Source organism: Sarcophilus harrisii, chromosome 2 (genome assembly GCF_902635505.1).
Source record: "Sarcophilus harrisii chromosome 2, mSarHar1.11, whole genome shotgun sequence".
In the NCBI taxonomy this organism is placed as follows: Eukaryota; Metazoa; Chordata; class Mammalia; order Dasyuromorphia; family Dasyuridae; genus Sarcophilus; species Sarcophilus harrisii.
In genome coordinates this window covers 492741971-492760213 of record NC_045427.1, presented here as the reverse complement: position 1 = coordinate 492760213, position 18243 = coordinate 492741971, and the positions used below count along the sequence as shown (strand labels likewise).

General features: G+C 36.8%; 2 gene segments (V, D, J or C); both read right to left on the bottom strand.

Annotated features, from left to right (window-relative positions):
- Window positions 1-748: 748 nt before the first annotated feature.
- Window positions 749-2418, bottom strand: LOC100928752. The segment is given in 2 exon segments: window positions 749-1975; window positions 2094-2418. Coding segments are annotated over 2 exon segments (348 nt in total).
- A 5042-nt stretch (window positions 2419-7460) lies between these two features.
- Window positions 7461-17841, bottom strand: LOC111719793. The segment is given in 2 exon segments: window positions 7461-8613; window positions 17573-17841. Coding segments are annotated over 2 exon segments (369 nt in total).
- Window positions 17842-18243: the final 402 nt, after the last annotated feature.

Sequence of the window (18243 nt, the reverse complement as noted above, 5' to 3'; positions counted from 1 at the left end):
GCAAGCCACTTAATCTTATTTCTTTCAGTTTCCTCATCTGGGCAGCCCACTCTCATATTTTTGCCAAGAAAGCCCCAAATAGGGTCATGGAGGATCAGACACAACTGCAACAATTGAATAACAACAGATTCTCTAAAAGGAGAGAATAATGTTATAACAAATGCAAAGAATGACTTAAAGAAAAAAAATGGATGTTTCACAAGGAATAAGGCAAAATAAATCAAAAGATTTTGAAAAAGAAAGAAAATCTACAGAAGAAATAATTGAAAGGGTAATAACTTGATTGGAAGAGAAAATGGCACAAACCTTACTGAAGAAATAGACCTTTTAAAAACTAGTATAGACCATGTGTGTCACTTACCCAATTTGAATCTGCTTCCTCATCTGCAAAATGAGGATAATAATCCTTTAGTACTGACTTTATGGTGTTGTTGTACATATGAAATGAGATAAAGGGTGGAAAGAATTTCACAGATCTGAAAGCAGCATATAAATGCCAGTTGTTCTCATCTTCTTTGTCATCATCATCATTATAAACCAATCTTGTGATTTCATTAATGTAGGGCAGCACTTCTTAAACTTTTTCCATTCATGACCCCTTTTTGCCAGAGAACTTTTTACATGATCCCAAGTATGTAGATATATAAAATAGGTGTAGAAGTGAAACATTTAGTGATAATAAATCATAAATTAATTTACTTTAAAATGATCCTTTATGATATACATATAATTATACCATTATTTAAGACAAAAAGCAAATTTGTATGCTAATGAAATGGATTGTTTATTTATTTTTACATAAAGAATTAAATTTTGGCAGAATATTTGATACTTAATTGGGAGAGGGGAGGGAAAGACTTAGGGAAGGAGATTTTTCTAGGATATATGTCCAGATGACATCTTAGGATTTATGGGAATTTTAGAGTAGATGAAAATTGATTATCTTCTAGCAGAAACTACTAGATTTCTTACTTGTCAAGTATACTGTAACGGCAATTCCTTCCATGTAGGGATTGGATTTAGATGGTTACTGAAAGTCTCTTTCACTATTTAAATCTTGAGACAATTGCAGGAATATAGTTACCTTATTATCATATAAGAGAATAGAAGCTTGTTATCTTGTCTTTGTTGGACTTTGTTAGAGAAAGAACAGAAATAAAGAAAATTTGTCTCCCCTTTGTCCTTCTCAACTCCATCATATCCTCCATGGCTACCTCCAGTATCAACTATGACTGTTCTACTTAAGGTCATGCCTTTCTTACTCAGCAAATGTTTACAGGTTAGTCCTGATTCTATTTCCTCCCTCATTTCCAGATCCAGCAAAACCCTGGGAAATAAAAATCCTCTAGGTAGTAGAAGATATTATTCTTTAAGGGAATAACCAGAAAATTTTTGTCTCTATTTTAGATTTAGGGTGATGACTGTTTATTATCTGACATAAATAATAACAGTAAAGGGAAGATTTTTGTTTTGTTTTGTTTTAAAATACCTATGTCTACAAAGCAGTTCTGAATGTGAATACAAATTCAGCTATTTCTGAATGCTCCATCCTCCCCCGTAGTGCTGTCTGCACAGAATGGGGGACTGTGGATGAGATATGACAGTATAAATTTGATTCCCTGAAAATCACATCATCTCAAGAGGTTTAGGTTCAGCTCCCTCTGGAGGTTCCTTCACTGTGCACTTATAGCACAGAAGTACCCAGCTGAGTCACTCCCTTGGGCTGAGAGTTTCTTCAGGTGGAAGGAGGTTTTGCTCTTGTCAAATTCTGCTTCAAAACCCTTGATGCCTTTAACCAGGTTGCTCCCTGATGTGTATTTCAAGAGTAGCTGGGGCCCTTGATTGGGATGCTGGATGTACCAGAAGAGATACAGAGTTGCCCCATAAGAATAGGTGCAGTTTAACTGCAGTGGATCCCCTTCAGAGACAGTAATCTGGTCCTCAGGCTGAGTCACTGACTGAGCTCCTATTTCTCCTGCAAAATACAATCCACATCAGAGAAGTTGGTACAAGACTGTCCTGCTAAAGTTAAAGTATTTCATACATAATACAACTAGAGAAGGATATTGGAAATGAAGGGAAACATTACTCACTCAGAACGAAGAACATCATGAGAGCGGGGATGGGCACACGAGTCATGGTGCAGCTGTGAGGGAGTTGGGGATTCTTCCTAGGCTCACCTTCACAGAAGAGAATGAGTGTAAGGATGTTGGAGACCTGGGAGAGCCTGGGATGGGAAATGTTTTTTACTAGTAGCTGTCCTTGATTGCCCTTAGAGCAGGGTCTGGCTTGGCAGAGGCTCTTTTGCAGTGAGCTCAGTTGCTTTCTGGCTTTAGATTTGTACAGGTCCTCAAGGTATCCGGAGAGTGATGAGTCTGAACAACTTCAGGGAGGTGTAGGGAGGTAAGACTACTGAATGCTGCTGAGTAGTTAGTTACAAAGGAGTCATGTCATTAGTGTAATATTGCCCTCTGGAGGCCACGTCCAGAAATATGGAGTAGATGAAAATTGATTATCTTCTAGCAGAAACTACTAGATTTCTTACTTGTCAAGTATACTGTAACGGCAATTCCTTCCATGTAGGGATTGGATTGGAGTGTCAAATTTGCAGACAAAAGTCTCCTGCCCCCACCTTCAGATCCTTTAGCCTGAGTTAGGAAGCAGCTCAACCACTGTCTGTCAGACTTGATTTATTATTACTTTGTCCTAAACCAGAGCCAGATCAGGACACAATCGAAAGAACACTAACTTTATAGTGCAAGCACTCTATTATTTACTACCCCGATGACATAGACAAAATCATTAACCACCTTGTGCCTCAATTTTCTTTCCAGTAAAAAAGACTTTTGAGGTCTCATAGCTTTCATTCTGATTCTACGACTTCTCCCTGAGGGAGAGACATTATATTATAATGGAAGAATTTCTGGAGTTGAAAGGTCTGATTTTAAATTTTGTCTCTGATTCTGCCAATCTGTGTGACTTTAAACAAGTTATGTAAGCTCTGTAGGTCTCAGTTTCTTCATCTTAAAAACATAGTAGTTGTGCTAGATGGTCTCTGAAGTCCTTTTCAACTCTATCCTAGGTATCTCGAGGAATCTGTCCATTCACATTACCATTCCTTGGGATAGCCACAAATTTACTTGGAAATTATTCCCTCTTTCAAGAAAAAATTACAAATGGGTCATTTGTAAATTAGTTTATATTTGGGATTTTTCTTCTATATGGGTTGGACTGGATCGCTGCTAAGGCTCTTTCCAATTCTCAAATTTTGTGCATCTAAGATAACCTTTAAAAGAACAATACCTATTACTCAGCTTCAAATGTTAAATGATTTCTTCCCTTCCTTCCATGTGTCATGCTTATTTTACTCTTACATAATTCCAATAATTGTGGTGTGGCATCTCCATATCCTTTTCCTGCTTTATTTCCTCCCTAAAGCATTATTTGCATTCTTTCAAAGAAAACTATCTTCTGGAGAAGAGATTTGCATCCCTCCAGCCCTATCATTTCCCTAAAGATGGAGACCAATTTGTACTGTGTGCATACATAAGTTTCACTTAGCCCTGGGAGTAACACAAACATTGGATGCTTTCAGGAAGTCAATGCAAAACCCTTTTGTTTATATTTGATTAGAATGTGATCCCCATCTTCTCAGTCTGTCTGTCTGTCTGTCTTTCTCTGTCTGTCTCTCTTTCTCTCCCTCTCCCTCCCTCTCTCTTTTGTCTTTTCTTCTTTTGCCCTCTCTCCTCCTCTCCCTCTCTATCTTCTCACCCCTCTCCCCTCTTTCATTTACAAATCTTCTCTCTCCTCTCTTTTATCTCTGTCTGCCTCTGTCTCTGTGCTTCTGTCTCTTTTTTCTCTGTCCTCTTTGTCTCTCTGTGGTGACTCCATTTGACTAATTCCTTTAGTAAAATTCTGTGGCAAACTATTTCCCAAATGTGTTTGCTGAGTTTGTGAGTTTATTTGCTGAGGAAGCTCATGAGTGAAGCTTAATTTATTTCTGACTGACTTCAGCTTTTTCTGGAGATTAGACAACATAACCTAGATAGGAGTCTTTAACTGAGAATTAGCACCTTGCTGACTCACCCTAAGGCAAACAGAAGTCACTGCACAAGCCAAAATAAAATTATCTAATTATATTTAATTACCTACTGAGTTTGTACTCCATAGGCAGGGTCTCTTCTGAGAGAGATCTTTTTCAAGGGTAAAGAAAAGCCAGGGAGCAGGTGTTATGTATGAATCCATTCTGCTCTCTCCTGCTCCCAGAAGAGCCATAATTAGCCATTTTGGCACCAAAGTCAATTTAGATTTAGGCTTTAGGCAAGGAGTAGGACAGGTAAACTGTGGAGAGACCTGAGACCATTAAACAATCACTACTAGGGAGATTACCACAGCGAGGGGCAGAGGAGCCAAATTGGGAATATCGGATTGGCAATAGCCAATCAGACACCAGCATAACCTGTCCCAAAGTGAGCAGGATGAGCAATCCTTCCTCAGATTATAGATTTTAGAGGCCAGCCAGCACAATCTCCTTATTTTAAAGTTAAGGAAACTGACTCTCAAAGAGTTGAGTTGTTTGCCCAGAGTCACAAACATAGTAAATGGCAGGATTGGAACCTTAATTCTTTAACTCCAAAATCAGCATCCTTTCCCCTTTACCATTTTTAAGCATTCTTTCACTTTACCACATTGCCTTTCTACTTCTATGGTGTGTAGCTTTTTGTTTTCTTTAATTTAGCAACATATAAATGTCACTTATTCCATGGCTAACTGGTCCTTAATTAAGGTAAAACATGGCTTGATTATTCCCTTCAGTAAACATGTTGATTCAATATCTGTCCATTCATAGGAAAAGAGAATTTATGGTTTGCTTTTATATTTGGGAAGTGAGAGGTGAGGTGCGAAAATTTGCTTTTAACTTCTGTATTTTCCTAAATTTGAATTGGTAAGAAGACAAGGTGCTATATTTTACCTAAACGTGTCAATTTTTGCCTTAGCATCTCGGGCCATTGTAATTGATTTGGGCTGGTCTGGCTTGTGATTAATTTTGAAGCATTGAATATAGCATACAGTATATATGTAAGTGAACAAAGAGACAATTTGAGTGTATTGGTTGGTTACTTACATGGCCTTGAAGATAGTTATTTATTTTATACAGGTGAATAACTTTACCCACATAACCTTGCAGACAGTTATTTATCTTATACAAGTACATAAAACTGAAAGGTTGGGAAATCTGTACTGAAAAATTTCTTCAAGAATGCAAGAAACATACAAAAGGTATTGCTATATTAGTGTCCATATACATACATATATGCTAATAAATATTTAGCAAGTGAGCAAAAGTATTATAGTATATCTATATAAAACATAAATATTTGCATATATGTACACTCATATTTTAATATATGTAAACTTATATATGTAATAGATATCCCTATCTTTACTTGAAATCTCCTGTGAGAAAATATGTTCTTAAAGTTAAATTACACATATTTCTTCAGAATAGTTACTCATTTGAAATGGAACAGTAACTCATTTGTCTTCTAATACAGCAAAATGGACCTGACTAGTTTATTAGTCTAATTATTTTTGCTAACTAGGTGCTAAGATTTCTCTAGAAGGAGCATGACTTTTGTCAGCACCTCCCAAAATTCAATGCTCCAAGGAGAAACTGAGTCACTATGTCCTAGGTATTATTCTGTCCCTAAGACACTGTCACTCTGTATTTACTGACTCAAATACACAGTTCCAGCTTTCTGCTCTCCCTGCTGCCATGACTTTGTGTTTGGTATTTGTCCAAAAAAAAATTGAATAAAAATATATATGTGTGTATGTATATATACATGCATGTGTCAGGATTCATTAAACCCACAAATCCAAACAGCTGGAAAAAATATCATTTATTTCTGAGACAACTGTAAAGCATTTAGTCACAATACATTACAAATATATCCAAAACCTAAGTATACAGTGTCATACTATTAAAAAATAAAAGAGATGGCTATATCTTTCATTGTTTTACATAGGATCAAAGACTAAACATGTTCCATTTATACTCAGAGAGGATATAGAACAGTGTGAAGTAGTTTTAGAGAGTGATATTTCAATTCAAGGTAATCAAAAACTCCCTACCAAAGGTATCCAACACAAGAATGGTAACTTGATCAAAGGGGAGGAATATTTTCTTTTTCACTGAATAGTATTTAATCAAGGAATGGATGACCACTTCCTGGGGTATATTATTGGGAAGGTTTATTTGGTAGGCATAAAATGAAATGACTTCTGATATGTTTTCTAACTCCAAGATTCTATAAATCTATTACTGATTCATTTTATATAAAGCACTCCAAATAAATATTCTTATTAAGTCTGACACTACAGAGCCCAGATACCACTCTACCCCTGCCTCCCATCCCATCTCCACACCACCTGTCTTCTTTGAATATTTTACTACTTTCTTCTCTAGTGTGATTTTTTTTGATCTTGTATTTTGGGACTACAGTGCATTTTCAGTCCTTTTAAATTATGACTTCCTTATCTCAAGTTGGATAGATGGGTAGATGACAGAAAAGGAAAATTTTCTTTTCCCTTATCAAGATGCAATACTAATGTTCTTTTCAGTAGTCGTCAGCTTTTCATTTTTTTGATAATTTAGTAATGAATTTTTTTAAACAGATGTCTTTCAAATGTATCATGGACTGCAAAAATCACCTCTTGGCATAAGTTTCTCTTTCTTCATGAAATCTCCTTCTCTGATAATAGTGAGCTCTACTTCACCCTTCCCATTTTGGAAATCTTTCTGGAATCATCCCTTAGGTAATTTGAATAACCCAGGCCATCTCCCCCAAAGAAATATGGGAGATGGAAAAGTAGGAGCCAATGGGAGCTTCTAAAAAGACACATCTCTCAGTGATGTGAGGAGGAGGCAAATGTAACTAAATCACCTGATAAAAGAATGACGCTAGAAGTAAAGACACTTCTAAATAATGGAAAAAGACAAGAACATTTTAAAATAGTATTTTATTTTCACAAATACATGCAAAACATTCATCTTTACAAAACCTTGTGTTCCAAATTTTTCTCCCTCTCCTTTCCCCTCCCCAAGACAATAAGCAATCCAATAAAAGTTTTTTAAACATATTTCCATATTTATCATGCTGCACAAAAAGAAAATCAGAAGGGAAAAAAACAAGCAAATAACAAGAACAAAGATAAAAATATGTTTTAATCCACATTCAGTCTTCATAGTTCTCTCTCTAAATGTGGATGGCATTTTCCATTACAAGTCTATTGGAATTATCCTAAATCACTTCATTGTTGAAAAGAGTCAAGTCCATCACAGCTGATCACATAATCCTATTGTTACTGTGTACAATATTCTCTTGGTTTTTCTCACTTCACTTAGCATCTGTCCATGTAAGTCTTTCCAGACTTTTCTAAAATCAGCCTGCTTATCATTTCTTACAGAACAACAATATTCCGTTGTGTTCATATATTGTAACTTATTCAGCCATTCCCCAACTGAAGGACATGCAGTCAGTTTCCAGTGTCTTGTCACTACAAAAGGGGCTGCCAAAAACATTTTTGTTCATGTGAGTCCTAAGAAAAGAACATTTTGATAGAACTGAGCTAGAGCCTTGGAGAAGCTGAAGGCTGGGAACTGGATAGTTAAAGCCAGTTTCAAAAGAATGGAAGAAACCACATAATTCACTGTCTCCTAATTGCTTTATGAAATACCATATTGTCCTACCCATGCTGAGACTTTACCCACAATAAAACTGCCCTCTTTTTATCATCATACCTTCCTCTTGCTACTATACTACCCCCCACCTCCATTTCACCAATCCTCAGGTCTTCCTTCTAACTCTTTGTGTTTGTAATGACTATATGAAAAGAGGTTAATTGTCTAAGGCCATATAAGAAACAAATGGCATAAATGGGATTTTAATCAAACTCAGTATCTTTTCCACTTCACTATTCGTCTTCATACCATTCTCACAGAAGCTAGAGTTCTCTGCCCATCCCATTTTCTTCCATGTGTGATGGACAATAGCTAAAAAACTAGTTATTCACAGATATAGGAGGCAATATGGTATAATGGGTATATAATATGTCTATATAGAGGAACATAATTATAAATACAACGTATTTTAATAGTACTAAATTGAGCTTTGCTTCTATAATAACTTTCATGTTTTATAACAAATTATTATTATGCTTTATTTAGCTATTATTGCCTATCACATAAGGCAAAGAGTAGTATTGGAGCTATAGATTCAAAATTTTGGTGCAGGTTGCAGGTGGCTCAGAAACACTGTGCGCTTGCCACACAGAAGTAGGTGGCTGAGTCTTTAGATTGGGAGCTTGTAACACGCAGGTAGCCCTCTTCAGAGGTAGCATTGATTGTGGCTTTGAATCTTCCATTTGATTTTGTTTCATCAGAAAAACGAGTAAATGTCAGGAAGACAAGGCCTTTTCCTGGAGACTGTTTGAACCACTGCAAGTTGTTAAAAGGGGTTATCTTGTAACTGCACTTGAAGGTGGAATCTTCTCCTGCCTTCACAGTCAGTAGCCGAGGACTCTGTTCCACCTTATTTTGGGATCTTGACCCTGTTCAAGAAGATAATTTCATGCATGAGATATTGTTAATCAGACAAGAATCCAGAGATGAAAGCTCTAGAATTCTTATTTTCTTACTATAATAGCTATAGAGACCCAGAGGAGTCTATCTGTGCCCTTATCTTCCTCTTCTTGATTTATGAGAAATGTTCTCTAGGTCTTCTCTCCATCTCTAGAAAACTATCAACTTACAGATCAACTGAAGCCACAGGATCATTAATGAGACTCTCCAGACCTCCATTTGTCTTTCTCCAAGGAATTGCCAAAAATTTAGTTCTACTGTCAGAGATGTTGAGCAGACATCCTTAACTACCAAAGAGGCTGTTTCTCTACCCTATTTCCTACTTCAGTAAAAAGACTCTCAGCTTGGCTAACCAACCAATCAGAGACAAAAATCTGTTTTCCAAATATGTACCTACTAAGTAAGACATCTAAGGTCTATGTTCTGCCATCTTGTATCAGAAGAGAAAGAAGTATTAATTAATGGGATAGAAAAAAGAATAAGGAAGCAGGACAGTGATGATATTTGAAAAAACTAATGATGGATAGGATTTTTAAAAATGCATAGTATAAAAGTGGAAGACATTACAAGAACATAGAATGATGTTAGCACAAATGTGGTGAGGTGGGACAGTATGGGATATAAATGGTAGCAACAAGTACCTCAGTTTGGCCAGAACATATCATTTATGGAATAGAATATGAAAAGCTGGAATGATAAGAAGTAGTGGAGGAAAATGAATCCCAAAGGAGACATACAGAGCCAGTGAAAATTTTCAGCAGAATAATAAGATGATCAGATGTGTACATAAAGAAGATCAATCTGGCAACAATGTGAAGAATAGATTAGAGGAAGGGGAGAATAGATACAAAAACTAGAAAGAAAGTTATTGAAATTTTCCTAGCAAATTTCAAAGGGAGCCTTTACTATTGTGGAGGTTATAAGGATAAATAGGCAGAAACATATATGAAAGAGACTAAGGTTTTGTTTTTTGGTTTTTGTTTTTTTGTGGCTGGAAATTAGGCACGAGGGCCGAGAGCCATGAGTGGGAAGGCCTATTAACTGAAGAGCTAAGAAATCCCCTGAAAGGTGCTTAGATTGATCTTTCTTGTCCAGAGAATTCTGGCTTTTTCTTGCAGTAGACATGCACAACTGTCAGATGTAGAGAAGGTGCTGATCTACACTGGCAGATGGAGTTTTTCAGCAATTCTACCAGACATCAATGAAATTTAATTTAAAAAAATATATAAAGCAATGTGATAATAGATTCTCCCTTTCTCTTCCTCATTTGTCTCTTTATTGAAAGAAATGTTTTAAGTGGAATAAATCAATTTGAGAAATTAGTAGGATTTAATAAGAAACTAGATTTTACTAATCAAACTGGTAAGTGGAAAAAATGCAAAATTTTGAATAACATTTTCGTCACCAAATAGTAGTAGGATATCCATCACTGAGGCAGGAGCATTGGAAAAGGCTTTGGAAAGACCTGAGTATCTTAATCGACCTCGACACCTTATCCTGAGTTGCACTTGGCTATGATCTACTAAAATGACATCCATAACATATTTTATAGATCTTAAATGTGACGATGACGATGATGATGGTGATTGTGATGGTGGCAGCTCTTCAATCTAATAATGACTTTTATTGGTAAAGATCCTCACTTTCTACTTCTCAAGAAGGATTGAAATAGTGTGATTCGTGTAGGATGCAGAATTAGCATTCCTCTTGCTGACTCTGGTTGTATGTCTGCTCTGGAAAAGCAGTGCCCTCCAGTGGGCAAGAGAATGAATCAATGATAAAGGGTTCTCTTCTGCCACTCTCTTCTATGTCACTCTTTTCCATTAGACCCAGTTTCGGGGCTAAACAGCTTTACAATCTGTTAAAGTTGAAAGATATATTAGAAAATTCCCTCATGACTCGCTAGGCAACTCTCTTTATTTCTCTCAGCCTCAGTTTTTTTAATGTAAAAGTTTGTAAAAATGGGAATAATAGCACCACCTATCACATAAGGTATTGTGAGGATTAAATGAGACAATATTTATAAAGTGCTTGCCCATTTTAAAGTGATATATCAAACTAGTTAAAACCATCATCAGTGTAATTTGGTCAGACTATTACCTGCACGAGGGGAAATGGAATGAGGTAAGGGAATTTGGAACCAGATTGTCAATGCTCTTAATATTTCAGGAAAAGGAATTTGCATTTAGTCCTATAAATAATAAGGAGATATTAAAAGGATCTTTATTTATTTTTGTTTTAAATTTCTGCATTAAGAAAATTTATAGTAGTTTGGTTTAAAAAAATGAATCAGAACATAGTTCCTTCTCTTTGATGGGAGTGTAGTGCTGGAGTTGTGAATGCTGCATATGCTATCAAACATGGATAATATCCTGTCTGATTTTGCTGAGCTGCATTTTTCTCACAATTTCTTTTTAAATCTTTAATGCAAAGGATGGCTTGCTAGGAAGGGGAAGGGGAAGGAATGTTCAGAAAGGAGTGTTATATAAAAATAAAATATTTCAATTAAAACAATATTTTAAATTATGAATTAAAAAAAGAATAGCCTGGGAGTGCAGAAGAATAGGAGATGACTATAATAGTTTAAAGTAGAAGTGATGATGATATAGATGATTATAAGAGGTGTAAGATATGGAGGAGTTAGAATCAATAAGACTTGACAGCTACTTAATTATAGGGACTAGAGGAAAGTGAGATGGAAGAGGAAAAGTAGTTTTAAGTTTCCAAGACTGAGCAACTAGGGAGAATGGTGATAAATATCATCATTTTGTAGCAAGATTATCACTTTCCTCGGTGACACTGAACAAATTTCCTCATTTCTCTGGACTTTGGTTTCTTCATCTATAGCCTGAGGAAGTTGGACTAGAGATGACCTCTAGGGTCCCTTAGAATTCTAAACCTAGAATCCTATAACTCAGCTGAGTGTTCAGATTATATCTATTCAGCAGATTATGAACATATTCCAGAGGATGCAGCTCTGGTTTGAAACAAGTCACAATTGAAAGAGAGACAGACAGACAGAGTCAGAGACAGACAGAGACAGAGAGACACAGAAAGAATGTGACATAATGGAGAGAGAGTTGGCTTCAAAGTTAAGAAGGCCTGGGTTCAAATCCCACTTTTGACAATATTGACTGTGTGGTCTTATGGAACCATTTGACTTCCCAATGTCTTCCCATCACCCCTAATTCTGAAACTGTTAGTTGTAGAGAGATACCAATCTGCATTGGCATATAAAGTTCCTCATCAGGAGTAGCCTATACCAATGAAACCTAATTCTAAAAAATAAAGAAATATGAAAATAGATTATTGTTATGGGCCAGAACTCTGAACTTGAAACAAAGGATTCTTACAAGGTACTAAATCAGTGGAATTGATAGAGACAATAGTTATCTAATTTAGCATGGTTCAGTATGATTGATTTAATCCTACAAGGAGATGTTATGGGCCAGAACTTGAAACAAGGTACTAAGTGGAATTGAGGAGACAATGGTTAAATCTAGTTTAGCATTGATTTAATCCTACAACAAAGAATGGTTTCCTGGTGATATAATGATTGATTTATACTCAGTGTAGAGCATATAAGCTAGAAGCTCTCAGGGCCAAAAAAGACAAGCACATTAGAAGCTCTCCAAGGCTGAAACAGATTCATTCTATCGTCCATCTTTGTGTGGCTGGGGGCTGAAGCACAAACCCTTGGGAGTTGGGGAGATTCAGAGGGCAGAGAAGGCAGGCGGGAGCTCAAGCTCTTGGAACCAAAGAGAGAGGCCTCTAAGAAAGTTAACTGGTCCCCAGGAAAGGAGCCAAGACTTTGAAAGAGACAATAAAGGATTTGGACCTTAATTCCTAGCTGCATTTAGGGTGATTACGGCATCAAAGGCTGCCTCCAGAGACCTCAAGAAAATCTCAACAGAGAACATTACATTTTAGCACCTGAAAGTGGGACCAAGAATCTTCATCTGTGACCTAGAAATTAGGGTGATTAAAAAAAGGAAACTTTGTAAAGGGCTAAACTAGTGCTTCAGCTGAAACGGAACAGATATTTAGAAAACAGCCTTCTTTTCCAATTCAAAGAAAATGCATAGAAAACATTGTCAGACTTATGAAAAATCAGGTTTGAGTGTAACTTGGGAGCAGATCATTGAACTTTTAGAAATCATACAGTACATATCTCCTTGGCTCTCTAAGGAAAAAAAAATTTCCAGAAGAGTGGAAATTAGTAGGAGAGCAATTATGTGAATACTACAATGATAATGGACCTGACTCAATTTCCAAAAAAACACTTATACATATAATTTAATACAACTGACTTTAAGAAATTATATAAGTCTTAGAATAAGAAAAAAGAAGAAAGAGCAGGGGAGGATCCAGATAAACTAGGTGAAAAGGATGAAGAATTAGACAAGAAAGGAGTTCAGATAAAAATAAGTACAATTCTGAGTGTGGTGCTTCACAGCAGGAGCCATTAGAGCATTCCCCATCCCCTGACCTACCTCCCTCAATTAACCCTTCATGGGTGGAGGGAGAAGGAGGAGAGGGAGATGCAGTAACACAATCATCCCCACCTATGAAGCAGCCTATGACAAGATTACAAAAAAGCATTGGTTAAGGCTAAGAGAGAAGAACAGGATATATCTGATTTAATAAATGCATCCCCTGTGATTGAAGAGCTTGACTCTTCAGGTCAACAAAGGAGAAGATACACTCCTTTTAATCTGGAAAAAATTAAGGATTTGAAAAAGGGTTGCACTCTTTATGGGGCTACATGTTTAGAACCTGGACAAAACTTGTTGTGGCTTTCTGAATGTAGTGAATTATGCAAGATACAAGCCCAAAGCAATAAGCAAACTGGAGTTAACATACAAGTCACCTTTGACCAACTAGCAGGTGAGGTCAGTAGCAGACAATTCAGCACAAATTAATGACCCCATAGCAGCATATAAGCAAATTGCTGCTGCTGGTATAAAAGCTTGGGATTCCCTCCTAGGAATAGATGTAGGGGAAGCCTTCACAAAAATAGAGCAAGGTCCCAATGAACCTTTTGCTGATTTTGTGGGATGTCTGCAAACATCTGTCACAAGAACCATTGGAGAAAATGCAGCTATAGGAATTATGATAAGACAACTGGCTAAGGAAAATGCTAATAAGGTTTGTAGAAGAATTATATGATGACTACACAAAGATGCTCCTTTAGAGGAGATCATAAGAGGCTGTGCCACAGTGGGCACAAATACTATTCATGCTATGATGATGAACCTGGGAAGACAGGATCCCTCTTGGCAAGGGACTTCTAGAGAGACTCGTTGATTCTTTCAATGTGGAAAAATAGGATACCTGAGAACTCAATGCAGGCAAAGAGATAGAGTGAGAAGACAGGGTGTGAGAAGACCCAAAACCCCATGTCCAAAATACAACCATGGTTTCCACTGGGCCTCAGAATCTAAAGTGACCCAGGGAAATGAGAGGCAGGGCCCAACTCCAATATATCAAACAAAAGACAGGTAGGACATGATGGCAGCCAAGGTTCACCTTTAGAAATTCAGGACTCTGATGTAAATAAAAGGGACTAGATAGATTATTTGCTTGGGAGAAAGGGTTTGCTTGTATTTCTACAGATGGAGAAAGAATCAGATGGGTGCCAACAGCACCTGGCTCAGAGAGACAGAAAAAGAGAAAAACCTCAAAACAAAAGAGAAGACCTAAGAACAAAATCTGCAGGAATCATTGGATTCCCTAACACGAGACTATTGCAGGACTTCAAAACTTGCAGGAATTATTAGATTCCTGGCATATGAACTAACGGACAATAGATTGGTTTTAGACTATTTCTATGACTTATGGACATGTATAATTCCTCATGTTGATTCATGTTATTTGTTACATTGCTACTAGCCTGTGTTACTATGTGCTTATATAATTTATGTAATTATATGTAATACCTCCCATATTGATAGATTTATGTATGTCTGTTTTAAGAGTGAGACCCTTCAGAAACCCGCTAATCTGATTTGATTTCCTATTTCCTTTGGTGTTTTCATCTCCCTTCCTGAGACGTCAGGGAGGGCATGATCACCAACTTTTATGGTGTTTTCACCCCTTTTTTTTTTTTGAGAAGTCAGGTTATGACCACCTATGTTCTAAAACAAAAGAAAGCAGGAGATGTTATGGGCCAGAACTCTGAACTTGAAACAAAGGAGTCTTACAAGGTACTAAGTCAGTGGAATTGATAGAGACAACGGTTATCTAATTTAGCCTGGTTCAGTATGACTGATTTAATCCTATAAGGAGATGTTATGAGCCAGAACTTGAAACAACATATTAAGTGGAATTGAGGAGACAATAGTTAAATCTAGTTTAGCATTGATTTAATCCTACAACAAAGAATGGTTTCCTAGTGATATAATGATTGGTTTATACTCAGTATGGAGCATATAAGCTAGCAGCCTCATCCAGGGAGATTCAGAAACATTTGGAGAGAAGGCAAAGGACTGGCAGAAGGAGCTTAAGCTCTCAGAACCAAGGGGAGAAATTCAATTCGATCTTTGATCTTCCTGGAGGCTGGCCTGGACTCCTACACTTCCCCCACTAAAACCAAGGCCAGACTGAAAGGCTCTCCAGAAAGCTGTCCAGCCCCAAGAAGGAGATAATAAAGGATCTGGACTATAAGAAAGCTAACCGGGCCCCAGAAAAGGAGACAAGACTTGGAAAGAGACAATAAAGGATTTGGACTTTATAATCCCTGGCTGTACTTGTGGTGATTACTGAACTGAAAGGATGGCTGTTCCCAGAGACCCTAAGAAAATAGAAACAGAGAACTTTACAGATTATTTATTTTGCTGTCTTGTCCCTTACTGTACTGAAAGAAATGTTTGTAAATAGAATTATTCAATTTGAGAAATTCTAAAATTACATGGAATTTCTTAGATGATCATATTCCTAATCAGGTCAAACATGTCAGCCATGAGGAAGAAAAGAGAAATAAGAAGGGGAGCTAACGATCAAAAAAAAGGGAAAAAGGAAAGGGAAGAAGTTTATTATTATCATACTCGATATAACTGGTGGTGTTAGCACACACTGTCCCAGAAAATTAGCTTAGCAACCAGAACATTACCATGATTTTTTAAAAAATCCATTATTGCATGTTCCACTTTTCCTTTTCCACTAAATAACATAGTAGCCACTTTTCATAGTTCAGAATCTTGCCAGTTATTGACATGTGCTTTCCACAATTACCTCCCCAGGATATGTAAGAATCTTATACCATTAACATAGTTGTTTTTTATTATATGTAATCTATAAATAATTATAGAGAGTCAGGGCCATAACTAGCGTGAAGTGACAAGGAGCTTATTGCAGGGTTCTGTTATCTACTGGAAATGTACTTCCTCTTGGTCATGTAGGGTAGAGAAGGATGGGCATTTCCTTCCCGCAGTGGTCCAAAGAATGTCATCCCCATATATTCTATTCCTTTATTATCTGGACAACATGACCACACTGCCTCCCATACTACCACCCCCAGGATCCTATACCACAATTTCCTTCTCCTAATTTCCTAGTCTGCCTTCTTCCTCTATTCCTAAGGAAATTCAAGACAGACTTTCTAGATAAAGAGCTACTCATCTTGGCACAATTTCACTCATTGTTGAATTGTCCACTACACTTCTATTCTTCTCCTTTCCCCCTCAGCTAAATACAAAGGGAAAAAAGGGAAAAACCCTTAATTTCCCCCAAAAATGAACATTCCTACTTATTTTGACTATATGGAAGACAGCCACTGAACAGCTATGGAATCCTACAAAAGTTATTTAAACTTTCACTATTTCAAATTTCTCATCTGTTAAATGAGAGAGGTGGATTAAATGATATCCCATAATCCTCCAATTTCTAACATACTATTTTTTGCTGTGATTTTTTTTTCTTCTTAAGTGAAATCATGTTAGAATTCTGTGTGTGTTATCAAATGCTTTTCTGAAGCTAAAGAATTGACAGTTAACTACAACATGAAAGTATCTTTTTTCTGCTTTACAAAGGCTGATAGAATTCAAAGGTTTAGGTTCAGCATCCCCTACAGTCTCTGTCACTGTGTCTGTCACAACGCAGTAATACACGGCAGCATCTTCCCTCTGCACCTGATGAATGACCAAAGATGAGGAGAATCGTGTGTATGTCATGTTGTATCTCTCCTTCTGCATTGCCTTTGAGCCAGAAATGATGAGGTGTGGAGCAGATACCAAGATCTGCTTATACCAGAAGAAACTATAACCATTGGACACAGAATGGTTACAGGGCAGTATCACTGAAGCTCCTTCAGAGGACACTGCAGAAAGAGGCTGAGATACTTGGCTCTCTGCAACTGCAACAGGGAAAATAACATGAAAATGGTTTCTACCATTGGCATTGGGTACCTGCCTGTCAATGTATCTCTGCTACTAAACTGTAAGCCCCTTGGAGACAGACATTGTATTTTATTCATCTTTCTATTCCCTCAGAACTAAGCATAATACTTTGTATGTAATAAATATTTCAAGGATGTTTGCTGAATATTGAGTGACATATGAATCATGCATTGAAATTTAATTTGACAATTGTCTTAAAGCACTGTATAAGCAGGGAAAACTTTGAAAATGATCCCTAGTCTATCAAAGTCCTTACTATAGCCCATATTGAAGGGAGGGAAGGAGGTGAGAATAGTTGGCAAAAATGAACAGTGTTATTGAACATAGGAAGCCCTGAGTTCAAATCTAGCCTTAGATCCTTATCCAGGTGACCCTGGGCAAATTACTTAAGATCTCTGTGCCACAATTTTCTTCATCTGTAAAATGGGGATAATAATAGCAGGGTTTTGTGAGGCTAAAATAAGATAATATTTATAAAACATTTTGCCAATCTTAAAGCATTATGGAGATGTTAAGTATTATTGTTACTTACCCCTCAAAACGGAGACCAAGAGAAGCCCAATCAGCACTTTTGCAAAAATTCTTTCAGTACTCATATTTTAAAATTTTGTTTACAGAATCCTAGTTTCAAATGCAGCCAGCAGTTACCCGAATAATAAAGACAGTTGAATTTTTCTGAATCTGCCACTCAGCCAGTTCAACACTTCCATGTACTGTTGTACTGATAAACTCAATGCATTTGAAGTTCTTTCAGGGTAGATGAGGTTTATTGAAAGTCTTTATGTTAATGCAACTGTGTACCAATCAGAGGCTAAGTGAATGAGCCAAATTTATGTACCATCTGTAATCAGACACATTTCCTGTTTCATCTAGCAACTACACAAACATACCTGTTCAACAAGCATTTCTCCTTTAAGATTTTAGAAAAGAATGTATCATATAAACAAGTATTTGTTAAAGAGTCTACAATATACCAGAATTTAGGGATGCAAATTAGAATGATTCAATCCTTCCTCTAAATGAGTTTTCATTCTAAAGGGGGAACACAACATACATATATAAACTACATATAGCATAAGTGTAGCGTTAATAAATGTGAAAAGATGCAAATTAAGTAAAGATCTTTTGAAGTGAAGCCTCTAGTCATTAGGGAAGGTAGAAATCAGGAAAAGTTTTATGCCCAAGATGATTCCTAAGTTGAAA